This window comes from Eptesicus fuscus, chromosome 18, assembly GCF_027574615.1.
Source record: "Eptesicus fuscus isolate TK198812 chromosome 18, DD_ASM_mEF_20220401, whole genome shotgun sequence".
Lineage (NCBI taxonomy): Eukaryota > Metazoa > Chordata > Mammalia > Chiroptera > Vespertilionidae > Eptesicus > Eptesicus fuscus.
Genome location: NC_072490.1, coordinates 21528131 through 21555994, shown reverse-complemented (window position 1 = coordinate 21555994; position 27864 = coordinate 21528131). Strand labels below are relative to the sequence as shown.

Sequence of the window (27864 nt, the reverse complement as noted above, 5' to 3'; positions counted from 1 at the left end):
CACTGTGCTAGCCGGACATTGGAGAGGACAACTTCAGGTAACTTCTATGAAACCTTTAGTACAGTAACCCATGAAGGGAAACTGTGAATAAAACTAGCTAGTATTTTAGAATTTGCCCTCTGCTCCATAAAAATAGTAAACGCACAATAAAAGCAAGTGATTATTTTAGGATTTCCCCCCTTAAAGACAACTTTGGGGCCCAGCTGGTGTGGCTCAGTGGTTGAGCATCAACTCTCTGAACCAAGAGGTCACGGGTTTGATTCCCCATCAGGGCACACGCCCAGGTTGCAGGCTTGATCCCCAGTAGGGGGCGTGCAGGAGGCAGCAGATCAATGACTCATCATTGGTGTTCCTATCTCTCCCTCTCACTTCCTCTCTGAAATCAATATATTTCTTTTAAGAAGACAACTTTGAGGTTAGGGAAGGTCTTAGCCTCCTTCCTAGAGTAAAATACCACTTACTGCCTTCACCGACCAACCCGACCCCAGGGATATAATGGGGGTCTCTCTCCTGTTAGACATGATCCACAAGCGGGATGCCAGAGTTGGGGTATTGCGGGGTAGGGTAAGGGGGACTGTGAGTTAATATTCACAGAGGGAATTCGCCGCCCCACGTGGACTGGGAGCAACAAACACAAGTTCCCTCCGCATCTCCCCGAAAGCAGGGCGGGCATGGAGTTTCCCCCGCCCCCGGCCGCGGGGAGCGAGACCGCCGCCCAGATAACAATGGCGCCAGGGAGGGCGGGGCCCCGCGCCTGCGGGGAGGGAGGCGGTGGAACTGCCGGGACCACGTGACACGCCCACCCCCGCCCGGCGACCAGCGCCTACCCGGAGGGTTTTGAGAGGAGCCGGGGAGCTGACGGAGCGGTGTCGGACTGGCGGCGACAGGAAGTGACGTAGGGGCATCGTTCGCTACGTGCGGCGACGTGGCGGCGAGGCCGGCGCCGGGCGGCGGAAGTGGCTTCCGCGCCGGGGCTGGAGTGTTTGTGTTTTGGTTCGCGAAGGAGCCCGCGGCCGGCCCGAGAGGAGGCGGAGGAAGGGGGAGGAGAAGGAAGAATTAGGGGGAACTCGTGCGCCGACGGTGGTGGTGGCGGCGGCGGCGGCGGAGGAGGAGGAGGAGGAGGAGGAGAAAGGAAAGAGGAAGGCGGAGCGGCGAGAGGCGGAGACCGAGGCCGACGGGGGCGGCACCACGGCGCCAGCCCCGCACCGTCCAGTCTGAGGGGAGCGGCGCGAGGAGAAGACGCCTCGCCGCCAAAGCCACAGCCTTCTCTGGGGCTCCGCCTGGGACCTGCTGCCAGGAGCTTCCGCCCTGCGGCCCTGCGAGCTGCGGTCTAAGGTAACCGGGGCGGGCCGGGACCCCAGGCTATCTGCTGTCCCCGGTTTGTCGGGGGCCCTTGCCGGCACCGAGCCCCCCGCCCCTCCCACCTCTCGCGCGCCAGTACCCGGGACCAGAGAGCTGTCGAACTCGGAGTCTCGCCCCGCCGGCCCCGTGGACTCATCCTTCCAGAGGCTCTGGAGGACCAGGATTTGCGGTCTGGCGGAGGGAGCGACGGGTGTCACCCTCTTCCCTTCTCAAGATGGCGCCGCGAAGGCGTCTGGAGGCCGCGGCTTCGTGGGCCCCAGGCCCCGGCAGTCTCGGGGGAGAGGGGGAGACGGCCAAAACCAGGCCAGATTCCAGGGGAGAGGCCCGGGAAGATGGCCCTGAGGCCTGGCGGGCCCCGCTGGTTCCGGCGACCCGGAGTTTAGTACCAGTTACTGAGGTGTTCTCTATGGAGGAACCAGGGTCTACAGCAGGTGTGAATTTGGGGAGCCCCGCCTACCTTCGACTTCCGAAGACGGGCCTTGGAGGGAGGAGGTGGCTCATCAAGATAGGCTGTCTAGAGATTCTTGTCTTATCTGAGGAAGGTGGTGAACCGCATCTTTAAAGAACTCCAGGCAACTAGGCCGCTGGACACGCTCCCGGGGTAGAGACCATTAAACCTGCTCTGCTGTTCTCCTGGAAGCTGGTTACCCCCCGATAGACTTAAGACATTTTAAGCACTGAACGGCGTCATTCACGTTTTTGGTTTTTGTCTTGTTTAATGCAGTCAGTGTTGAATCAGTTGCCTTTCACTTAAGAAGTAGGAAAAAAAAAAAAAATACCTGTACACCTCTGTGATAATTCAAGACGGCCCAGAAACTTTATTTTTAATGTAAACTAGAGGCAATAATATGAGCTCATAGAATTGTTGTAAGCAAAAGTCATGGAATGGTGCTTGGCACAAGATAAGGCCCAGTAAATGGTAGCTGCTGTTATTAATACAATTCTGATGATAGAAAACCAGTTTTAAAATTTTTTCAAAAGATGAAAATGCATTTTATGCAAAATCTTTGTTTTGCAAAACAAGTTTCAGTGGTGAATGCAAATAAATGCACATAGTTTTTCATAATGTTAAGGTGACTGTATAATTAAATTTAGTTATGTTCTGTTTGAAAGCCTATGGTGAATCATAATCCAATAGAAGGCAAAGCTAAGTTATAATTTTTTTATAATGGGAATCTGATTTTTTTCCTGAAATTTAGTAAGTACCATGCAAATTCGGAGCATATTTTTCCTTGAGTAGTTTAATTTGCTGTTTTGTAAGGTAATTAGACAATTGGAAAATATTTCCATTGCTATTGTGTGTAATATCTGAAGGTATGTTGATGCATTTTCAGTCTACATGACATTCTATTGATATTTGGTCATTATCTCATCAAAGAGCTTCTACCAGTTTTCAATTTTATGTGCCCCACTGTATTGGAGATTATTTTACATATAATCTCTCATTTAATTCTCACAGCAGCTATGTAAATTAGGTATTCTGGAAATAGCGAATTGGAAATGAAAGAACTTGCTTTGGCAAAAATTGGTACGGCCAGCCAAATTAGATTCCCAGATCTGGTATGTTTTTATGGGGTGGGGGAGGGGGTGTTTTGGAGCATTTTTTTTATTTTGGAAGAATTTTTAAATACACAGATGTAGGGAGAAGAGTAATAATGAGAACCCATCACCTAGTTTAAGTTCTCTTTTGTATGGCCAGTCTACAACCCCATTATTTGGAAGCAGTTAGACCTATTTCATCTGTAAATACGTGTTACCGTAAAGGAGTCTTCCACGCTGCTGTTTAGATAAGGCAGAGGTGACTTTATTGTCTTGAATATAAGGTCTCTTGGATGTGTTTATTAATGAATTCATTGTCAAGAGAGATTCTTATGTAAACTCATTTTATGGGGAGGGCAAATTTCTTATGGAGGTACCTAAGTGAAATATAACAATGATGATTTGCCCTAGCTGGTTTGATTCAGTGGATAGAGTGTCAGCCTGCAGACTGAAGGGTCCCGGGTTCAATTCTGTTCCAGGTCATTTGCCCGGGTTGCTGGCTTGATCCCCAGTAGGAGGAATGCAGGAGGCAGCCAATCAATGCTTCTCATCATTGATGTTTCTATCTCTCTCTTCTTCTCCCTTCCTCTCTGAAATCAATAAAAATATATTTTTTAAAAATGATTCTAGGGAGAGAATTGTCAGATTTAATATTATTTAGTAAGCACATGATCAGGTTTTGATTACAGATGAGAGAAAAGGAAATTTTAGGATTGACTTGTGAGTAGATTGGAAAAGCGTTCTTTAAATGTTTGCTAATACCTTTAAGATTGAAAATTAGCATCACTAGTTAATAGAAGACAGGAGTTGCCATTCAGGCTAGTTTTTTCTAAATGTATTAAATAGAAAATAACAAAATATTTAATTGTTAGCCCCGATACTACAGAAAGTGTAAATAAATAAGACACTAATAAGCTCACCACATAGGAAACCACTATTAACACTTCCATGTATGTGTACTTGAGCACATGAAGAAACCGTTTTACATCTTTCAGCTGTTAGACATAAAAACCTGGGAGCCAAAAATCTTTTTTGTCCACGGGATTAACAAGTACAAATTGGCAGTCACAAAATAGTCATGGGGATGTAAAGTAGAGCATAGTGAATATAGTCAATAATCCTATATAATAAAAGGGTAATATGTAAATTGAATGAACGGTGGAAAGACTGGTCACTGTGACGGCACACTGACCACCAGGGGCCAGACGCTCAACAATGCAGGAGCTGCCTCCTGGTGGTCAGTGCACTCCCACAAGGGGAGCACCACTCATCCAGAAGCCCTGCTCGAGGCTGGCGAGCGCAGCAGTGGTGGTGGGAGCCTCTCCCTTCTCTGTGGCCGCCCTAAGGATGTCCGACTGACTGCTTAGGCCTGGAGCGGGCCTAAGCTGTCAGTCAGACATCCCCCAAGGGCTCCCGAATTGCTGAAGGGCGCAGGCTGGGCTGAGGGGACCCCCGAGTGCACAAATGTTGTGCACTGGGCCTCTAGTCTATATATTTAAAAGGCTAAGCGACCAGTCAGTAGGTATGTCACACACTGACCACCAGGGGGCAGACGTTCAACGCAGGAGCTGCCGTGACTTGGCAGCGGTGGTTCAAGGGTCATGCACCTGGAACCAGAGAGGAAGGAGCTGGATTCCGGGGTGGGTCACCCGAGAACCACCCTCGCAATCCAGGACCCTTCGGGGGATGTCGGAGAGCCGGTTTTGGCCTGATTCCTGCAGGCCAGGCCAAGGGACCCCACCTGTTGGTGGGACCCTGCTCACTCTACAGACGACCTTTGAGTCACTCTGCTGATGACCTTCAAGCTGCTGTGCCGCCCCTGGTGTAACCGTCAGGGAGGGACCAGGGCGTGTCCGGCCCATTTCACCCCACTGGCCACCTTATAATTAATTTTCTGTCAATGTGCACTGATTCGTGCACCAGGGCACTAGTATTGTAATACTGTAGGGTGCTAGGTGGGTACTAGACTTAAGGGGAGGTCACTTCCTAAGTTGTATAAATGTCTAATTACTATGCAGCATACCTGGAACTAAAGTAATACTGAATGTCAATTATAGTTGAAAATTAAAATTTTCAGCCAGGTGTTCCACTTATTTATGCATTCATTGGTTGATTTCTGTATGTACCCTGACTGGGGATCGAACCCAAAAACTTGGCATATTGGGAGGATGTTCTAATCCAGTGGTCAGCAAACTCATTAGTCAACAGAGCCAAATATCAACAGTACAACGATTGAAATTTCTTTTGAGAGCCAAGTTTTTTAAACTTAAACTATATAGGTAGGTACATTGTTATTAACTTAATTAGGGTACTCCTAAGCTGGCCTTTGCTAAAAGCTCAAGGGTCCAAAGAGCCGCATGTGCCTCACGAGTCGCAGTTTGCCGACCACTGTTCTAACCAATTGAGCAACCAGGTCAGGGTTCCTCGTTTTTAAGGATTATAATAGTCTAACTTTATTTTATTTTTAAAGCTCTGGGATTTAGCTGCATGATTATAGGCTCAAATCTTAATGCCTTTATGTTATTTCATTACAAATGATTTAAACTCAATGGCATTCAATGTCCAGTAGAGGTTATAATTTTTTAAGATATATTTTATTGATTTCCAGAGAGGAAGGGAGAGGGAGAGAAACATCAATGATGACAGAGAATCATTGATTGGCTGCCTCCTGCACGTCCCCTACTGAGGATCGAGCCCACAACCAGGGCATGTGCCCTTGACTGGAATCAAACCCTGGACCCTTCAGTCCGGGCCGATGCTCTATCCACTAAGCCAAACCAGCTAAGGCAAGGATATAATTGTTATACAATAATATATTATAGGCAAAATTTGCTAAAGTGATTAATATTATTGTTTTGTTTTATTATTTTATATATTTAACTCATTTGTTTCTTTATAGGTTTCTTTGCCTCCAGAAAGAAAAAATTGACACCTTGCATCCTGGAAGTTCATTTAAGAGACTGAAATTAGGGACTTCTTTCAAATTTGGACATGGCTAATCGAGGAGCAACAAGACCCAACGGGCCAAATACTGGAAATAAAATATGCCAGTTCAAACTAGTACTTCTGGGCGAGTCTGCTGTTGGCAAATCAAGCCTAGTGCTTCGTTTTGTGAAAGGCCAATTTCATGAGTTTCAAGAGAGTACCATCGGGGGTAAGATGTTCTTTTTTCCCTTCATTTAATTGTCTCACATTGGCAAAAATGATTTTGCAATTTCAGTTGTGTGGTGGTGAATTCCTAAATAGGTAACATAGTGAAGAAAAGAGCTGTTCAGTATACCTCAAGCTGTAAAATTTACCTTGATTCTTGTTAAGATAATTTTACATTTTGATTTTTCTGGTTATCCTTAAGATGGTTGTATGGGAGCTAAAATACAGATGTGAACAAGAGTAGAATTAATGTTCCAAGTAATGAGATTTTATCTGGTATCTATTTCTTGATAATTATAAGCTTCTTCAAATTAATAGAGAAGTGTGCTGAATTATATTGGCTTTAGAATGGTAAAAGAATCTTAAACTTCTAAATCTAAATATTTGTAAATTACACTAATTTGTAAAAATAAATTAAATTTTATTAAACTTGTTCAAGAATGCTCCTAGGGTGACAGAAGAGAAAAAGTGAGTTATTAATGGAGAGGGACATGAAGTGGGGGAAGAAGTAGAAAAAGCACTTGGTAGGACCAAGATGAGAGGAAGGTAATGAGTAGGACAAAGAGGAGACAACTAACAGTTCAGTTTTGTGGTTAGAAGAAAGAATATTAAATAATTTAATTTAATCAAAGAAATCATAACTATATAGTGGTGGCTCAGAACAGCCTTTTGGAGGTCTTAACTTGATCTGTCAAAGGAAGCTTTGGATTAGATAATGTCAGAGGAACCACAACAGCTTTAAGATTCACAATATTTTCCAAGGCTAAGCGACCAGCCAGTAGGTATGACACAATATTTTAAAAGGTATGCAATTAAACAGTACTATATTTTTTTAGGTATATATGAATTTATTTTAACCTTATACATTTAAAAAGCCAAACTTTTGAAATATGTAAGGCGTATACCCACTGTCATGTAGCAGCTTCTTAGATTCCATCTTTCAAGAAGCATAATTTTGTGCTATGCATTTAGTGTATATTCTCTAGTACGTACGCTTGAGAATTTTATTCATAGTCTTAAACCCTTCCAGTAAGATAAATTCCAGAACTCAACTACCTCTTGGATTTTCCCTACATACAGAAATACACTAGGTGAGTGGTATTCCCACTTTAATAGACTCAGCAGTATAATAGTATTTGTCAACCTCTTACATTATATAATCACATAGTGTTACATTGTTTTAGTGTTTTGTGTTTTTGTAATGGATGAGCATCAGAAATGTAGTACAGCCCTGACTAGAGTGGCTCACTTGGTTGGGCGTCATTCTGTGCACCAAAAAGGTTGCCAGTTCAATTCCCAGACAGGGCACATGCCCGAATCCCCAGTGGGGGACATGCAGGAGGTAGCTGACCTCCAGGAGGTACTCATTCACATTGATGTTTCTCTCTCTCACCTTCTCCCTTACTCTCTAAAAACACCAATAAAAACCTCTTTAAAAAAAAGAAAAATATAGTCCATATCATGGAGCTTTTACTTTGAATCACAAAAATTCTGTCATTTTTAGAATATTTAGTGAGCAATATATTATTGTTCTCTCTTTCTCTCTCTCTCCCTCTCCCTCTCTCTCTGAAATCAATTTAAAAAAAAAAATTTTTTTTTTTAAGAAAGTAAGTGGGGACTTTGTATCCCCCTGGTTTGATTTTAAATTCTAGCTCTAGTACATACCAGCAATCTTAGGCAAGTCATACCCAGCTTTATTTTTCCCTATATGAAATGGAAATAGTAGTACTTAACTTGAAAGACCTTTCTGCAAGGATTAACAAAAATGTGTGTGTGTGTGTGTGTGTGTGTGTGTGTGTGTGTGTGTGTTTATATTTGTTGGCACAATGCCTAAGCACAGAGTAAAATGCTTATTAAATGTTAGCTATTACCACTGCCATCACATAACTTTTTGCTGAGTCCTTTTTTTAAAAAAAAAATCCTCACAGAATAATATGTCCATTGATTTTAGAGAAAGGAAGGGAGTGTGTGTGTGTTTGGGCGGGGTGGGGGTGGGTGAGAGAGAGAGAAACATTGATATGAAACAGAAAATCGATTGGCTGCCTTCTGTATGTTCCCTGACCAGGGATCTAACCCACAACCTAGGTATGTGCCCTGACCGGAAATCAAACCTGCAACCTTTCGGTATGTGAGACTACACTCCAGCCAACTGAGCCACTCCAGCCAGGCCCTTGCTGAGTCATTTTCATCACTAATGATATTTCGTTACATTGTCATGACATGCCATTATTTTGGAATTATGACTCTTCTACTTGGTACATAGCATTTGATAATGTTTAAGAATTTTATGCTCAGATTTTTGTTTCTTAGAATGTAAAGCTTCTCATTAAAATTACAGGAACAAATAAGATTTAAAAAACTAGAAGCAATTACGTCCTAAAGTTGAGCTTTTCTAATAATGACGTTTTTGCAGATTCATTCAAGTATATAACATGAGGATTTACAACTAAGTATGGTAAAATCTTAAGTCTTCACAAAAGTGGTTAGTCCATGTATATTACATTAAATGTATGCCTCCCACATCAACTAAGTTATTTGTGGAAGTTTTCTCAGAGGGAGAAATTACTTTTAAATAGAATACTACATGTATGCAGATGTTAAAGTTGCTTCCTAAACTGAGAAATAAAAGCCATCCAGAAAATTTAAATCTGAAAAACTCATGTTTTTCCTGAAGTAGTAAACTTTCTACTATTGCCATTCAGAAACACTTGTTTGTATAATTGTAATCTGGGCATTTATTTATTTGCCTTTATCTTTTTGCATCTGTACATTACTTTCAATTACAAGCACTTTTGAGAAAGGACACAAGACCTAGAGACAGACTACCAGTATATGGTTTTTGGTTGGTGAGAAAAATGGTTTTTAAAATATTCATTATTCTTTCTGATACAGCAAGAGTTAGAATTTGTGTAGTTTAATCTTTGGCTTCCAGTGAAAGAATATTATCTTTATGCATAATACTAGAGGCCCAGTGCAAGAATTCGTGCACAGGTTGGGTCCGCCATCCCGCCCTGATGGGGGCCGATCAGGGGCAGGGCTGGCCAGGGGGAGGAGATGCAGGAGGTTGGGGGTTGGGTGGATCGGGCCCTGATTGGGCCAGTTGGCCTCAGTGCGCACCATAACAACCGGTCCTTCCGGTAGCTTGGCTTTTATAGATATAGATTATTTCCTTTTAGAAAGTACATATTCAGTATTTGAGATAGATTGTATTACTCAAAAAGTTGTAAAGATTTGTACCCATTCTGACCTAAAGTTATCTTTTAACCTTTTGCACTCGGATGTTGAGTGTGACTCGACACGGTTAGCATCGGTAGCAGCTCTTTTTATACTCTTTGAATGTATCAATAATTTGAAATACAAAAAAACCCAAATAAATAAGTTGGTATGAAAAGAAACTCCAGTTTTTTTTTTTTTTTTTTTTTTTTTTCGGGAGGGGAGGTGTGGGGAAGAGGGGGTAGGGGGACTTACTGGGGAGGGGAGGTGTGGGGAAGAGGGGGTAGGGGTACTTATTGGGGAGGGGAGGTGTGGGAAAGAGGGGGTAGAGGGATTCATTGGGGAGGGGAGGTGTGGGGGATTTATTGGGGGGTGCTGTGGAGGAGATGGAGGGGTGGGAGTTTACTGGGGAGGGGAGGTATGGGGAAGAAGGGGTGGGGATTTATTGGGGGGTGCTGAGGAGGAGATGGAGGGGGGCTTACTGGGGAGGGGAGGTGTGGGGAGGTGTGGGGGAGAGGGGGTGGGGGGACTTATTGGGGAGGGGAGGTGTGGGGAAGAGGGGGTGGGGGTTTATTGGAAAGGGGAGGTGTGGGGAAGAGGGGGTGGGCGTTTATTGGGGAGGGGAGGTGGGGGGAAGAGGGGGTGGGGGTTTATTGGGGAGGGGAGGTGTGGGGAAGAGGGGGTAGGGGGACTTATTGGGGAGGGGAGGTGTGGAGAAGAGGGGGTAGAGGGATTCATTGGGGAGGGGAGGTGTGGGGAAGAGGGGGTGGGGGCTTACTGGGGAGGGGAGGTGTGGGGAGAAGATGGGGAGGTGTGGGGAAGAGGGGGTAGAGGGATTCATTGGGGAGGGGAGGTGTGGGGAAGAGGGGGTGGGGGGTTTATTGGGGAGGGGAGGTGTGGGGAGAAGATGGGGAGGTGTGGGGAAGAGGGGCCTGGAAGGCTCTCACAGCACAGAAAGGAGCTTCCAGGGGTTTGACTAGTTTTCTCCACGAGAAGGAGATTAAACAGGAAACTCCAGTTTTTTATTCTACTGCCGCGCTTTGTAAAATCTGGGGTATTTAAAAAATTAAATCCCGAGTAGAATAAAGGAATCGAGAAAAAAGCGAGTGCAAAGGGTTAATAATCTTAACATCAATTATTCTCCAGTATTCTAGACTAAAATGTTATTATATGTGGCTACTTAAACATTGCTATGAATTAGGAGACACATTGTCTTAAATTTTTTGTTTGCTCTTTTAGGATACAGAAAGGCTGGTTCTTATTCTGGCACCCTTTTATCAACACTTTTATAATCCCTGCATACACATTTTTAAACTGAGCAGATTGAGCTAGTAAATAAGGATTCTTCTACAGCCAACTTGTAAAATGTGTACTCTCGTCCATATTATACAATAACTTTCTTTTAAAGTGTGTACTCTCCACCACATTCAACAATACAATCAATACAAGTTAACCTTTTTTTTCTCTTAAAATGTATTTCACATATTGGGATCATAAACAGTTTTTACTGTGTCTCACTTAATTCCTTAATGCCCTCTGGTGGTGCTGAAGTGTTTAAAGCTGTTTGGTAAAATGGTGCTGCCACAATTCTACCTATAGTAAACTACTTCTATTTTTATGTTGTTGTTCAATGAACTCTTTTGATTCACTAATTTGCTGTTTTCTCCTATGTTCTGGGGGTTGAGTGGGCCTAGTAAATGGTTTTCTGATCTCTCATGGGTTGTAGTCAGTCTGGGGCTAAAATCACTTCAACATATCTGGCAGCTAATGCTGGCAGTCTTGGGACCTCAGCTGGAGCTGACAGCCAGAACACTTACCGGTGGTCTCACCCACCTGGCTTGGGTTTCCTCACAGTATGATGACTGGGTTCAAGAATGTGTGTCCCAAAAGTACCAGGTGAAAGCTGGATAGCCTTTTATGGCCTAGGCCCAAAAGTCAGATAGTATCAGGCATGTTCTAGTCACAAGCTTCAACAGATTCAAGAGAGGAGTTTTCAGTGTTGTGTTATGAGACGAGTGTACTGTGGGAAACCTTACTGCAACCATGTTGGAAAATACAGTCTGCCAAGTTTCCATGTCATTTTATGAAAAGCATCCTCATTTTTCTTGGCTGTAACAGTATTCAATTGCATGGATATACTTAATTAGTTCTCTCGTTTCGGATTTGCACATTGTTTTATATTTTTGGCTCTTATCAGTGCTGCAGTGAATAACTTAATTCATAGTCATTTCTCACATATTTCAAGTATTTCTAAAGTATAAACTTCTAGAAGTTGATTACTCTGTCAAAGGTTATATACATTGGTAATTCTCATAAAAATTTTCCAAACTGCCTTCTCCATCGCAATGCATAGAATGCCTATAACCCTATTTTATTAACTCAAAGTATCATCATACTTGTCAGTCTTTGCTATTCTTATATGCATTGATCTCTACACTTTTTATGTATAAATTTTCCATATTATGAATGAGGTCAAGCATATTTTTATAACCTATTGTATTTCCTTTCTCTGTGAACTACTTACAATTTTATGATATTTTATATAGATTCACTTATAGTAGTAATACTATTGTATTCTATTTCATTTGTTAATTATATTTCTCAATAACTCTGGATTATATTCATATTTCTTTTTAAAACTTACATTCTTACTTTATTTTTTAACCATACCCTTATAGTTGGGCAGTTAATGTTTATATTTTTTGTTTGCTCTTTTAGGTAATCATGTAATAGTGGATATATTCATGGAACCCACCCCCACCCCCGACTTATTTCTGTAAGATCTTTTTCTGTAAGATCTTTTTCCAGATTTGGTTTCTGAACCAGAAATAATTTTATTTAAATATTGTAGGGTCAAAAGGATTTCAATCTTTTCATCTCTTTTTTCTCCTGTACAGGTCCTCTTACTTTTTTGGGGGGGAGGGCATTGCTTGGCATAGATAATTTTGTTCTGGGACTACAGTTTCCTATAACTGTTATTACTCTAGGATTAGTCTTCCCCTGTCTCTTCTCCCTTCTTTAATTTGCTCCTTTTCATTCTTGGGTTGTAAAATTTTCAGATACATATTAGAACTTTTAAGTTCACTTCGTGGCTGGATATATTGCTAAACATAAGAATCGCTTTCAAGGCCGGTAATGTTTTAAAGGCCTGGGAGATGCCCTTGAGGTCTGGAAAGCATTAAGTGCTAGGTTCTTAAACCAGAAAGAAAAAGGGTATCACCAAAGAGAAGGGGAAAAGAAGCTTCTTTTGCAAAATAGCCTGGGCACTGTCCTTGCACATTATCTTTGATTTTCTATAGTTTGAAAATGATAGGCGTAAGTGTAGATATTTCAGCATTTATCTTCCTTGCCGTTCTCTGAGTTTCCTGGATCTATAGCTCTTCCTTGGATATTCTGTTCTGGGGTTTTTTGTTGTAGCTGTTTTCTGTCTTTGTGCTCTTTATATTTTCAGTTTTAGAGGTTTCTATTAATATGTCCTCAAGGCCTAAGATTTTTCCTTTAGCTATGTCCAGTCTTCGAATAAGCCCACCAAACACATTTGTTTTATCTCTGGTATTTCTTTTGGTTCTTTCTTAGGAATTCTATCTCTCCACTGACATTGCCCATCTATTCTGATATGCTCTCTTTTTTTTTTTTTTTTTTTAAGAAGTCAGTGCTTTCATTTATTTTTTTAATCCTCACCCAAGAATATTATTCCATTGATTTCTTAGAGGGAAAGAGAGAAATATCAATGTGAGAGAAACACACCTATTGGTTGCGTCCTGCTTGCGCCCTGACCAGGGCCCAGACTGGGGAGGATCCTGCAATCAAGGTACAAGCCCTTGACCAGAATCAAACCCTGGACCCTTCAGTCCACAGGCCGACGCTCTATCCACTGAGCCAAACCAGCTAGGGCCATACTGTCTTCTTTAGCTACTAGAGCTGTTATTACATTGACCCTACTTGTTTTAAATTCCCATCTGATCATTGCAACACCTGCTATGTCTGGTTCTGAAGCTTACTGTCTTTTCAACCCTTTTTTTTTTTTTTTTTTTTTTTTTTTGCCTTTTAGTATGCCTTGTAACTTTTCTTGCTAGCTGGATATAATATAATGGGTAGAAACAACTGCTGTAAATACGTCTTTAGTTTTGGGGGGAAGGGAAATATTCTGTAGTCCTGTGATTAAGTCTGTCTTTTATTGAGCCTATGTGCCTGGACAGTGAACTTCAGTTTGTCAGGTGGTGTTTTTTTCCTCCCCCCTTAGAGGTGACAGGATGGCTGAAGTGATCTGGAGTTAGAATTTTCCTTTCTCCCACCTGGGAGGCTAGAGCTGGCTGGAGTTGGGTATTACTTTGCCCAGGTCCTTTAGACACTGATAACATTCCCGAAGACTACGCTTAGATTAACCTGTTGCTCTGGGGGCAGGCCTTGTTAAGAACAGAGCATCTGGCTAATTTCAAAATGGGTCCTTTTCCCTCACCCTGCCAGGAGTACAAAAGGATTTTTCTCTGATATTTTCTGTGAGAACCTGGTCAAGTTCCTGTAGGTAAAATTAAAAAATGTGCGGTGGCCCCTGTTAAAACTGGGTTTCCCTGGAGTTTTTAACTCAGGCTTGTTTGCACCTTAACTCCAGCAATTTGTCAATTATAGTTATGTTTTCCTACCTGAGCACTGGTTTCCTTAGGTTTCTGCTCTGAGGTGTGATTTTCTATATCTGCCTGTCTGTCTCTCTCTGGTTTTGAGGGTAGCAGATTGCCTTGTGACCTCACTTCGCTTACAGATCTAAGAAGGGTTGTCAGTTTGTTGTTCTTTTCAGGGTGAAATGGTGGCTTCCAAGGTCCTTACACCTGGAACTAGAAACCAGAGTCGTTTTCCTTGCATATTATAGAAATTTCATAATATTCAAGCTTCTTAATAAAGTATTTGTTGTTTGTAGATAAAATGTCTTTCATAGACATAATTGGTAAAGTTAAGTTAATTTTACTAATTTTTCCTCTCTTGATATTTGGAGGGAGCTGATACTAGTTAGTAACTTGTAAATAACCTCTCCCCTTTCTCCCATGTCTTTGCCTTTTCTCTTTGTAATGTGTACCTTCATTCTGCTTCCCTGTTCTGTATTTGTTACATCCTTGTTAGATAAATCCAATCTGGTGAATAAAGACTTAAGGATTGTGCCTTTGGTGAGGTAAACACAGCCTCTTAGCCTTGAAGGTTCAAATATTGGTATTATCAGTTCATTCTAGGGTGATCAGGCTTGGGGCACTAACTTAATACTAACCAAATGCAAACTCCTAAGACTCATTTTGTTTTCCAGTTGATGTTGAGGGCATGTTTATTAAAGCTAGGGACACTGCAACAAGGAAGGGCTTAGGAGAGAAGAAGCAACAAGAGAGCCGAGGCAGGGTTGCTTTGGCTCACTGAGAAGTTAGAGAAATGGGGGCCTTGGTTTAGGGGTTAGCCTGGGATCAGCTGCTGCTGCTGCCTTTTGCTCCCCTGGTTGCAAGTCTGTGGAGCCCCTTAGAGTTTAGGAGATCGGCCTGAGAGGGAAAAAGAGGAGAGGAGGAAGAGTGAGGCATGGATGTGCTCCTGGAGAGGGAGTGCACCATAAGACTAATTTTAAAACAATGCACATTAATATACTATCAGAAATACTGTCATGCCAATGTTCAGTTGGTGACATGTAACTAAGTTATGTCCTGATAAGTGAATTCCCTTAGGAGAGTTGGGTGTCCTTTTAGAACAATGGTCAAGCTTTGATAGTAATCAATCAATCTCTCTCTCTCTCTCTCTCTCTCTCTCTCTCTCTCTCTCTCTCTCTCTCTCTCTCTCTCTCTCTCTCGGCTGGATTTCTGTTTGTTGGGAGTGTCGTCCAGTACACCAGAAGGTTGTGGGTTCCATTTCTGGTCAGGGCACATACCTAGGTTGTGGGTTGGATCCCTGGTCGGGCGCATAATGGTAGGCAACCCAATTTTTCTCTCACATCTGATGTTTCCATCTCTTTCTCCTGCTCCCTCCCTCCATCCCTAGTTCTAAAATTAATAAAATTAATCCTTGGGTAAGAATTTTATTTATTTTGTGTGTGTGTGCACATTTGTGTCATTTTTAAATTTTTAAAAAATCTTTATTGTTGAAAGTATTACGTATGTCCCCCCTTTTCCCCATCAAACCCCGCCCCACCCCAGGCCCTTACCACCCCACTGTCTGGGTCCACGGGTTATGCATATATGCATACAAGGTCTTTGGTTGATTAACTCCCACCCACCCACCCTCCCCCACTTTCCCTCCAAAATTCCACACTCTGTTCCATGCTTTCATGTCTCTGGATCTGAGGATTTTTTTTTTTAAGTACATGAATTACTTTTAACAGTGTTGGAAAAATGATTCTTAATCTTCACCTGATTTTGCTTGACTTCATGCAGACTCTTTCCTATGTATCATTAATAGTTCCTAATATTGCAGTTTATTTGACAACAATTATCTTTAGATGTTGCTGAATGATGCATAATATAAAATTTACATTTTTAATAATTTTTAAGCTTACGGTTCTGTGGTATTCTGTACATTCATGTTGTGCAACCATCACTACTGTCCATCTTCAGAACTTTTTCATTTTCCCCAACTGAAACTGTACCCAAACAATAACTCCCAATTTTTCCCCTATCCCTGTCTGTGGCAAATACCATACTATTTTTGTCCATGAATTTAGCTCTAGGAATCTGATGTGAGAGAAATTATACAGTATTTGTCCTTCTATGGCTGGCTTGTTTCACTTAGCATGTCATCAAAGTTCATCCATATTGTAACATGTCAGTATTTCCTACCTCTTTAAGGTGGAATAATATATTATCGTATGTATATATTATATTTGGCTTACCCATTCATCCTTTACTGGACTATTGTGTTTCTTCTACCTTTGGCTATTGTGAATGATGCTGCTGTGAACATTGATGTACAAATATCTGTTCAAGTTCCTGTTTTTACATCTTTTTGGCATATACCCAGCAGTGGAATTGTTGAGTCTTATATTTAACTAGAGGCCCGGTGCACGAAATTCGTGCACGGGGGTTCAGAGGGGGGTGTCCCTCAGCCCTGTCTTGGCCTGCAAAGACGCCAGCATCCCTCACCCCGGCCTCTAGCCAGAGGTTCCTCCCCTCCTTCTGCACAGCCTCTGGGAAGATGCTTGTCCTGGGGCCTCCTCAGGGCCCTGGCCCACGACGCCCTGCAGTTCAGGTACTCGGGGGCTTGGGCTTTCAGGTCTGGCTTCTTCATCTGGCATGGTGAGCATCAGCTGCCATGGGAGCCTTGCCTTAGGAGTCACCCCCTTGGACCATACTACTTGCAAGTGTGTGTCGGGGGATGGCCTCGGTGGCAGTGATTTGATGTCTGTAGCATGCCCACTGACACCCACCACCACAGCGCCACACTGGTCCCGTCTGGACTGCTGGCAGGGGGCTTCTAGTCTGCGACTGGGGCTGATGGGCTGCGACTGGGGGCTGCAGGTAGAGGACCCTGGCACCCATAGGGCTCTCAGCATCAGGAACTGGAAAGATCCATTTTTCTGGTTCCTCCCCTGCCGCGCGGATGCTGAGCTCTGGGCCCCAAAGGCCCGTTCACTCCCGCTGCACGGCTGGCCAGGGTGGGGGCACGTGCGCGCGGTGCCGGGGGCCCTTTAACTCCCGCCGCACGGCCGGCTGGGGCGGGGGCGCATGCGCGCGGTGCCGGGGGCCCTTTAATTCCCACTGCACAGCTGGCCAGGGCAGGGGCGTGTGCGCGCGGCACCGGGGCCCTTTAACTCCCGCCGCATGGCCAGCCGGGGTGGGGCCGCATGCGCGCGGCCCCGGAGGCCCGTTTACTCCCGCCGCACGGCCTGCTGGCGACGCGAGCTCAGCGTCCTGCCGGCCCCATTTGGTCCCTGCTCAGCAGCGCAACGGCCAATCGCGAGTCCCCGACCCCCGCTCCTCTCACCGGCCCAATCGGCTACCCCGGCCACCCCAAGTCCCGCCTCCCCCCACCCCCCGTGCCTCCCGGCCCAATCACAGGCATAGCAGAGGTACGGTCAATTTGTATATTACCATTTTATTATGTAGGATATCTTTTTAAGAATCTATACCACTTCACAGCAGTTGCACCATTTAACATTCCTATCATAAATGCACTAGGGTTTAATTTCTTCATATTCTTGCCAATTCTTGTTTTCTGTTGTTGTTGATAATTGTCCTGATGGGTGTGAAGTGGCATTGATTGTCATGTTCCTAGTGATTAGTGTTGTTGGGCATCTTTCCATATGCTTCTTTTGCCATTTGTATTTCTACTTGAGAGAAATGTCTACTGAAGTGCTTTGCCCATTTTTTAATTGGGTTGTTTGGGTTTTTGGGGTTGCTGAGTTGGAGGAGTTCTTTTTATATTATATCAATACCTTATGAGATGATCATTGATTTTTTTATCGATTTTTTAAAAATATATTTTTTGTTGATTTTAGAGAAGGGAGAAGAAGAGAGAGAGAGAGACATCAATGATGAGAGAAGCATTGATTGGCTACCTCCTGCATCATTAAATTTTAAGAATAAATCCTATATGATAGATGTTTATAGATCATCTCATAAGATGGGTTTACTTTTGGTGATACTGCCATCTTTTTATATATTACACTAGAGCAGTGATGGGCAACCTTTTGAGCTTGGTGTGTCAAACTTCGCCAAAAAACTGAGCATAACTCGGGTAGTGTGTCACTTTGAGGAAAAAACTAACTCCAAGACGCTAGTCGCAAATGTTTCATCCTCAGGAGCAGCAAATATTTCATCCTCGGCATATGGCCGCGTGTCATCAGAAATGGCTACTGACATGCGTGTCATAGGTTCGCCATCACTGCACTAGAGGCCCGGTGCACAAAATTCGTGCATGGGGATCCCTCAGCCCAACCTGCACTCTCTACAATCCAGGAGCTCTCAGGGGATGTCCTACTGATGACTTAGGCCCACTCCCCGTGGTTCTCTGCTCTCTGCAGACCTGGAGGTTTTGCTGCAACTATGGAGATGAAGCCCCCATGCCCTGCTCTTTGCTTTCTGCCGGCCTCCCCATGTGCCATGCGAAGGAAGCCCCAGTGCCCTGCAGTGTGCTCTGTCTTCCAGGCCTGGGGGCTTTGAGGACACCGACACACTAAGGAAGCCCCCATGCCTGGCTTTCCAGGCTCTGTTTGCAGGGCCTGGGGCTTCCCCGCTGCCGCGGAAGCCTCCATGCCCTGCTTTCCCGGCCTGGCTCTGTTTGCAGAGCCTGGGGCTTCCCCACTGCCAAGGAAGCCTCCATGCCCTGCTGTCCAGGCTCTGACTGCCATGTCTGGGGGCAGATCAGAAACCCCTACCGAGGCAGATCCAGCTTCGCTGCTCCTGCGGACAGGCTGGACACTCCAGCAGCAGAGCTGAGTGGACTGAGCGCCGCCATCTTGTGGCTATGGGGGCCGCCATCTTGTTGCAGAGTGATGGTTAATTTGCATATTACTCTATTATTAGATAGGATAGTAACTTTTTACCTTGTTGCCAGACTTGTAATATTTTCTATTTGGATTTAGTCACATGTGTATGCTTTCTGTCTGCCCTAATTTATTTGTATCCCCTTCTTTTCCTCACATTAATTCAATGTAACTCTTCCCTGAAAATGTGGTTGGTCTTTGCTACCATAATCTATTGGGTACTTCCCCCATATACTAGGTGTATCAGTTAATAATGCGGATTTTGTAATCAAAGAAAACACGATAATTTCAAGAGAAACATCAAAAGTGTTTTATTCAAAGTAATATCCATTGCTAGCTACACATTTACACCATCTTTCAGGTAATTTGTGGATACCATCCCAATAAAACTTTTCTTGTTTAGAGGCAAACCATTCAGAGACCCAATTTTCCACTTTGTATGTTTTGAAGTGCTGCTCAGAAAGTGCATGTGCCATCGATCGGAACAAGTGGTAATGTGAAGGAGCAAGCTCTGGTGAATACAGCGGGTGGGTTAATACTTCCCAGGCAAGATTTTGTAACGTGTTTTTAACTGGTTTTGAAGTGTGTTGTGTGATGGTGCATCATCATGAAGCAAAATTACTTTGCCGTGTCTTCTGGCACATTCTGGTCATTTCATGATCAAAGCATGGTTCAAATTGATTATTTTGTTGTAGGTAGCAGTCAGTATTAACAGTTTCACCTGGATTTAGGAGCTCATAATACACCACACTTTCCTGATCCCACCAAACACAGAGCATTGTCTTTCTGAAGCAATTTGGCCTTGCAGTCAGTGTTGATGGTTAACCTGGATCAACCCATGATTTTGTGCATTTGGGACTCTCAAAATAAACCCACTTTTCATCACCAGTCACAATTCGATGCAAAAAAGACTTTCATGCTGTTAAAGCAACATTTTACTGATGACTTTTTGGTTTTCCATTTGTCTTTTGTTCAGTTGATGTGGCACCCATTTCCTTCCTTTAAAATCTTTCCCATTGCTTGTAAATGATTGGAAATTGTTTCCTGAGCAACATTTAATCTTTCTGCAAGTTGTTTTTTAGTTTGACATGCATCTTCATCCAATAATGCTTGTAATTCTTGATCTTCAAACTTTTTCGGTTGACCTGGACGTTCTTTGTCTTTCACATCAAAATCATCACTTTTAAAGCATTTAAACCAGCATTCACAAGTATCTTGAGATGGAGCATGTTCACCATAAGCTTCCCAAAGTATTCAGCAGCTTTTTTCTTCAAAATACAGTAATGAATTAAAACTCCAAATGCTCTTTTTTTTTGGCACGAAATTTGACATTTTTAATTGTAAAAATATCTATGATGTTAACACCTTCTGAAAATTTGACATATGAAATTTTGAAGCTTGTCAATACAACAAAATAGCATACATATCAAATCGCATATACATCAACATGTGTAACTACATCTATTGAAAAAAATCGGCACATACAATTTTAAAGGGCAATAAAAGTGGCCTTAGTTTTTATTTTTCCTGTTGTCAGCTCTAGACCATTTATTTTCTATGTGCAATTTTTTAAAATATATATTTTTATTGATTTCAGAAAGGAAGGGAGAGGGGGAGATAGAAACATTAATGATGAGAGAGAATTACTGATCCGCTGCCTCCTGCATGGTCCTAACTGGGGACTGTGCCCGCAACCCAAACATGTGCCCTGACTGGGAATCCAATCATGACCTCCTGGTTCATAGGTCCATGCTCAGCTACTGAGCCATGCCAGCCAGAGCCTCTGTGTTTTATCATCTGAAGTCAGTGCTCATCTGTATTAGAAAATTCATTATATTAAATTACTATTGTTGATACTTATTTTCCCAGCAAACCAACTTCTAACTTTACTGATAACTTTAATACCTGATTCTTTTTATTATTCTATATTTAATTTTTATTGTGTTTTTTTGTTATTGTTTGTTTGTTTGTTTTTAGATGAAGGGGAGAGAGAGAAAGAAACATCAATTGACTGCCTCCTGCAGTGCGGGGCAGCATGTGACCTGACCAGGAATCGAACCAGCAACTTTTGTTGCACAGGACAAACATCCCACCAACCTGAGCCACACCGGCCAGGGTGGTACCTGGTTCTTGATACTGCTCAGTCAATTCCTGCTATTTTTCTTAATTGGATATTCATTGTGAAGTTTGATCCAGATCCATTGAACTCTTATTGAGTTACTTGGGTCTCAAAACCTTTGCTTTCTCTACACATCATAAGCTCTTGATCTTCTTAGATCCTTCCCCTGTGTACAACAAGGTCCTTCCCCTCTGTATAGCAATTTATATTTTTAATTTTTAGCTTTATAGGTTCTCAAATCCACCACTTCTGATAGTTTTACATAGGGGGAACATTCAGTCATGATTCCACTATGGTGACACTGCTATTATTTTAGTTTTTTCCTCTTTGCTTTTCTATTAGTGTTTTTATATATATACTAGTGGCCCAGTGCACGAAATTCATGCACATTAAAAGGGAATTAATTAGAGGAAATATTTTAATATTGCTATTTGCCCTTTCTCTATAATAGAAGTGTCAGAGATGAAAGAAAATTAGTGAAATGTATATGAAAATAATGGGTAAATTTATTAATAAATAACAATAACAGCATCAGGTCCCCGGCTATTGCCGGGTAGGGAACACAGCCTCACGTCTCCTGGCCTCACCACACACGCAGCCACCTGCTGATCGGTTGTTATGGCGTAAGGGTTTCACTACCATTTGCATATTAGCTCTTTAATATATAGGATACCTTATCCTTACTAGGAACTTACATATTTTACTTTATGACAATTAAATTGGTCACTTTATAACCATATTTTTATGTAATTGCTACTTAATACTTGCCAAGCCGTTGGTGTCTTTTCACTTATACATTTAGGTAGTTTATAACTTTTTTAACATAAAGGTTTGTTCTACCTACTCTCCTGCACCTGCCCACTATACCATATTTTGGAAATTCCATGATATAGTAGTAGGTTAACAAGTACCAGCATTTTCATGGCTTTGCCTGGTTAAAAAAAAAAAAAAAATTATCTCCAAAACATTTATACAGCATCACTAGCAAGTGGGTGTTTTTGTACCCCTCTCCCACCCCCACCCCCCTTTTTTAAGTTAGGAGATAAATTTACTATTTTTGCTGTAAAGATGATTTTGATACTGACTTTTTTCTATGTACCTTTTGTGAAAAATTTTTTACACATTTGTCTTTGATGCTTTTGTAATTTTTTGTAAGATTTATATGAGATTCCCTCATATTAAAAATTAATCTGTTAACATTGTAGAATGTTTCTTAGAGATATTCTATGATTCATAATTTTGCAAGCCTAGTCTCAAAATTTTATGTAATTAAACCTGATAGTCATAGGGTTTTGTTTTGGTCAGTTCTACTAAAGTCTGTCAAATTTAATAAATAATTAGTTAAGGGTTGGGGTGGTATTGGTTCCTCAGTCTGTTCTGTTTAATTCATGTAGAATCATTTTAGTTTAAACTTTATTTCTGAGTTGTTGGCCTTTGGGTATGCTATTGATTTGGGTAGTCTTTCCCCTGCCTACTGTTTGGCAGTGTCTGCTCCTTGCTTACTATTTATTAAGGTCTTAGATTATAGGACTTTGGTATTTGCAGATTTAACATTTATAGTTTCAGGTATTCTCAGCTGACCCCAAGGTCTATGATTCAGTAATTTGTGGTTTTGCTGAGACTGAACTGTTGCTTGCTGCCTGGCTTGCAAATAGGAACTGATCATGTAGCTCAAAAAGGGAGCCTATTAGACAGGCCAGCACCCACATCTCAACGCAGCTTTGTTTTTCTCTACTTGTCGTCGCGTACACAGTAACTCTCGAAGTGATAAAAGCTGTTTCTTTGTGAAATGTGGGCCCGAAAAGAAAACCAACTGCTAGTGCTGGTGATGGAAGTGAAGAGAAAATGAAGAGGTCTAAGAAAGTGATGGTTCTTAGCCAGAAAATAGACGTTTTGGATATATTAAAGTGGTTTTGCAGATTCAGGTAAGTTTGTGGTTAATGTTGCTACAGTATTGATGTAGTTATATTTTGAGTGCCAGATTTTATTTTTATAACTTTGTAATCGACTAGTAATGTATTTTTATAAGCACTAAGGTTTGAAGATGTCAGCTATACTTCACTGAATTTTATGGGGAAGTTAAATGCTGTAGTTAGTAGTATTTGAAAACTTGAGAACTGTAGGGAATCATTCATGATGGTCTTGCAATATGTAATGTTTATAATAATACTGAGTTATCCTATTCCCATATTTGTTCTTGTGGCGCTACAACACTTTTATTATTTTAATGTGTTTTAGATGTATCCTAAAACTCATTCCCTTGGCCTCTAATACTGTCTTTTTCTCCTCCCAAAATTATGCTTTCATCATACCATGAGCAACAGTATGGTATTATCAAGTTAAAAAGATTTTGATGATATTTTGCTTGAGATTGTTAGTTATATAGTAACATGAATAGAGGCTTTTTGGAATGCCTATATTCTCATTTGGGAACTGTCTATTTAAATGTTATCTAAAGAGCCCAAAAATAATTCCACATAACTTACATGAACTTCTTTTAGCAAACATTTTGAACATTTGTATGAATTGGGATTTATATTAGATGTTGGGTGTGGAGAAGAATAAGAGTAATTTCTCAAGGAACTTCCAGTCTAGGAAAAGAAAAAGATAATATCTTTTTAAACAGATTATAAAAAAGTGTAATATTGTTATTGCACAGTGAAGTCTGGGAGCACAGAAGTAGGAGCTACGTAATGGTGTGGGATGAAGTATGGTTTCCAAGAGGAATCTAGGGAATTGCTTGTTCTTGTTCTTTGTTAATATGATTGGGATCCATTCTTCTTTCAGCATAATACTGAAAACCTGGTTATTGGCAGTGCATGGTAAGGTTTGTTCTAGTCAATTTAAAGAACTCATTATTATCCACTTTACATTAGCTGATGCCTTTGGATTTTCATGGCAATCCTGTCTGTTCCAAATAATTGTCTCTTCCCAATAATTTACTACTTTTATATGGATATCCCAGATGATAATTGTGATGGTGGACTTCTTCCTTGTTTGGTTTCTAGATTTAGAGAGACTGCCTAAGAGCTTTGCTGATTTCAGAGTTAAGGATGGAGTGGACACTTAATTTTAAGGAAAAAAATCCTATATGTATATTAGGAATGCATGTTGACTCTAATTTCCTGTTTAATGTTTTTAAATAAAACAACAGTTTTTCTTTTGTAGCCTGGTGTAATAGCTTTGTGTTTCTGAAAGAACTCTATTTGGTCATGGGCTGTGTGTGTGTGTGTGTGTGTGTGTGTGTGTGTGTGTGTGTGTTTTAATGTATTTGTTGGCGTTTCTTTGCTTGTATTTTGTTTTTGTACATGCGTTCATAAAAAAGATTGGTAGCCTTTTGTGATATATTTAAACGGTTTGAGAATCAGATTATATTTGCTTTAAGGCAACTTTAATAGTTATTTCCCTGAGTCTAGAGTTGACTTACGAAAGTGTAAGTGAATGTTTTCACTGTCAGTGTACTTTGTGGTCATAAAAGAGAAAACAAAGTCTGAATTGCAAATTATAACAGTTTTTCTTCAAGTTTCATCAAACTTTACTTGAGAAAAGGCTTATATTTTGTGATCCATTCCTTTGTTTTCCCCTTTTATTGAAAAAGGGATACTGTTAGAGGCTAAATTTTAAGTGCTTAAAAATATTTCTTGATTCTATAGGAGAGCCATTCATGAACGTTTAAAAAATATTTTCTCAGTATTCTTTACTATAAATACAGGATTATAGAAAATGAGTGTTACTGTAGTGTAACAGGCTTGATTAATTAGTATATTTTAAATATGGCTACACTTGTGAGAATTCACAGAAATATTCATTAGAATGTAACTCAAAATACATTTCCAATTGTAATGTTTGCAAAATTAATATTATAGGTGCTGATACTAAAGCCAGGAACCAATTGACCTAATAAAAATAGCAAGAAAAATAAATGTTATATCTAACATGATATATAATTACAATTACAATTGGCTCAGTCAGCTTTTTCACATTAACTAGTGAATCTCTTACAAAGGATTGACACCACCAGATAAACTGCTACAGTTTACAGAAATTGATTATAATTTTCTTGCAAGATAGAACAGTTTTAGGAAATTTTAATAACTTTCTTCCATGCTATTTGGGGAGGAGTTGAAGATCACACCTTGAGCTGAAAGTAAAAGTGAGGAGCAGCCAGGCTGGCAAGGCTCGGTAGTTGAACATCAACCTGTGAACCAGGAGGTCACAGTTTGATTCCCACTCAGGGCACATGCTTGGGTTGTGGACTCAGTCCCCAGTTAGGACCGTGCAGGAGGCAGCGGATCAGTAATTCTCATCATTGATGTTTTGATCTCTCCCTCTCCCTTCCTTTCTGAAATCAATAAAAATATACTTTTTTGAAAAGTGAGGAACTAGCCCTAGCTAGTTTGGCTCAGTGGATAGAGCATCAGCCTGCGGACTGAAGGGTCCCAGGTTCGATTCCGGTCAAGGGCACATGCCTGGGTTGCGGGCTTGATCCCCATTAGGGGATGTGCAGGAGGCAGCCAATCAGTGATTCTCTCTCATCATTGATGTTTCTATCTCTTTCCCTCTCCCTTCCTCTCTGAAATCAATAAAGATATATTTTTTTAAAAAAAGTGAGGAACTAATAAGATGAATGATAGAGCAGCAGGAATTTAACTACCAAAGTTAATAAAGGGATGAAACTATAGATATGGTTATTGGCCAGCATGCTGCTAAAAATGGGTGCGTGTGTGTGTGTGTGTGTGTGTGTGTATCTTGTTCATAAATATCTTAATGCAGTTAGCTATGGTTAGACATTTACTCTCACATTATTTTAAAGTTAATCCACTTGATTATAACCTACCTTTTATAAATCAGAATTTTTTTCGTAAGTGTCCATTGTGGTGCCTTTACTGATGGTAATTCATAGAGCCAAGAGAAGTATACTTGTGATATTTTACTTTATACTGTCCTCATGAAGCAGTTCAGAAAATAAGTGGTACTTTGTAGATTTGACAGCAACCTCTTAATTTCAAAAACAAAAATTTATACTAATAAAAGGGTAATATGCTAATTAGGCCAGGAGACTGGACATCTTCCTACCGTCCGACTTCTTTCCAGACAAAGCCATGATGGTGGGGGCCAAGGCAGAGGCGGTTAGGGGCGATCAGGCCAGCAGGCGAGGGCATTTGGGGGCCATGAGGCTAGCAGGTGAACAGTTAGGCAGCGATCAAGCTGGTAGGGAGGCAGGTGGTTAGGAGCCAGCAGTCCCAGATTGCGAGAGGGATGTCCAACTTCCGGTTTAGGTCCCATCCTGTGGGCCTAAATTGGCAGTCGGACATCCCCCGAGGGGTCCCAGGTTAGAGAGGGTGCAAGCCAGGATGAGGGACAAACCCACCCACCCCCATGCATAAATTTTGTGCACCGGGCCTCTAGTATCATTTTATTTTTTATTTTTTTTATTTTATTTTTTAAATTTCTTTATTGATTAAGGTGTCACATATTTGTCCTCATCCCCCCATTCCCATCCCACACCCCTCCCCACGGATGCCCCAACCCCCTGTTGAACTTAACCATTGGATAGGCTCTTATGCATGCACACAAGTCCTTTGGTTGATCTCTCTAGTATCATTTTAAATGATACTTTATTGTTAAAATTAAAATCTAAGTGAAGAGATGAAAAGGTGCAAATGCAAAAAAATGTTAATGGCAAGTAATGAAAGAGCTAGGAGTTAATATTGAAACTATGTTTAGCAAATTAAGTTTAGGTTGAGCTAATGATTATAAAAATCAAGTTGTCAATGTTTTAAAGGAATAATATAACAAAAATATTAATTTAGTGGTAATGAACTGGGTAAATCCCTAGAGTATGCCATTAATAACAAGGAGAATGGAGCCAGGGGGCTATAGTTTGGCAATATAGATGATAGTTATAGCTATGCTGATTTCCCCTTCCCATTTTTCAAGAATATTAATAAATCTATTTCTTGAATTGTGTTTTAGTTTTTTATTTATTGGGGTGACATTGGTCAACATGTTTTACAGTTTTAAAGATACAGTTTGTAAGACACTTTAAGAAATGTATTAAGCTTATTTATTACAGTAAACGTAATGTAGAAGAGACTTTCAAACTGATTTTATTTATAAAGTTCTTACATGTAAGCACATATATTTAACTATGAAGCACATATTTTACAAATATTTAAAGCCACTGTTAATTGGGTACGCAATAATATATCAGGTTTTCATGTGTTTTCTGTATTATGGAAATTTTAGGGGGGGAAATGATTAACTTACTGCAGACATTTTCTTCTTTCAGCTGCTTTTCTAACCCAAACTGTGTGTCTTGATGACACAACAGTAAAGTTTGAAATATGGGATACAGCTGGTCAAGAGCGATACCATAGCCTAGCACCAATGTACTACAGAGGAGCACAAGCAGCCATAGTTGTGTATGATATCACAAATGAGGTAAGTAGAAATGCATAATATAATGGAACTAGTTTGAATGTCCATTTCTGATATTCAGAATTTTGATTAGAGAAAAGATCTTTTTAAAGCCTTTTTTTTATAGCTAAGCATGACATTTCTGCCTAAACCTTTTGAATTAGAAAAGTTGATTTTTTAAAAAAAAATAAGATGAAAGTATCTTAAATAATTCAAAGGGCCTAAGAATTTCTTTCCCAGTGTCACTTTGAACAGTCTTTAAAGCTTTGTCTCACAAAGACTCTCCCTAGCCATTATTTGATCCTGTGCCTGAAAGTAGCTGGGGTTTTTTTTGTTTGTTTCCCCAGGAGTCCTTTGCCAGAGCCAAAAATTGGGTTAAAGAACTTCAGAGGCAAGCCAGTCCTAACATTGTAATAGCTTTATCAGGAAACAAGGCTGACCTTGCAAATAAAAGAGCTGTTGATTTCCAGGTATGTTGCATTTAACTTATATTTGAAGACATATTTGTTGTAAATTATTCTTCTGTATTCATACTTGAATTATAGTTATAATTTTAAAACCATGCAAATAATAGCAAATAAAATTTATTAAACACATGTGATATACTATATGTAAT

At 41.1% G+C, this 27864-nt stretch overlaps 1 protein-coding gene across 2 annotated transcripts in view; it reads left to right on the top strand.

The window, feature by feature from the left end:
* RAB5A (RAB5A, member RAS oncogene family) overlaps positions 1-27864 on the top strand; it is a 37407-nt gene continuing 9543 nt past the window's right edge. The window contains exons 1-4 of one of the 2 annotated variants that reach the window (XM_054708115.1): positions 1-37; positions 5801-6055; positions 27121-27272; positions 27596-27718. In XM_054708115.1, the coding sequence (XP_054564090.1) occupies positions 5893-6055; positions 27121-27272; positions 27596-27718 (438 nt within the window). In that variant the 5' untranslated portion in view covers positions 1-37; positions 5801-5892. Of the gene's footprint in view, positions 38-913; positions 1336-5800; positions 6056-27120; positions 27273-27595; positions 27719-27864 lie in introns of those variants that run through there. The other variant, XM_008153473.3, reaches the window with a different exon arrangement.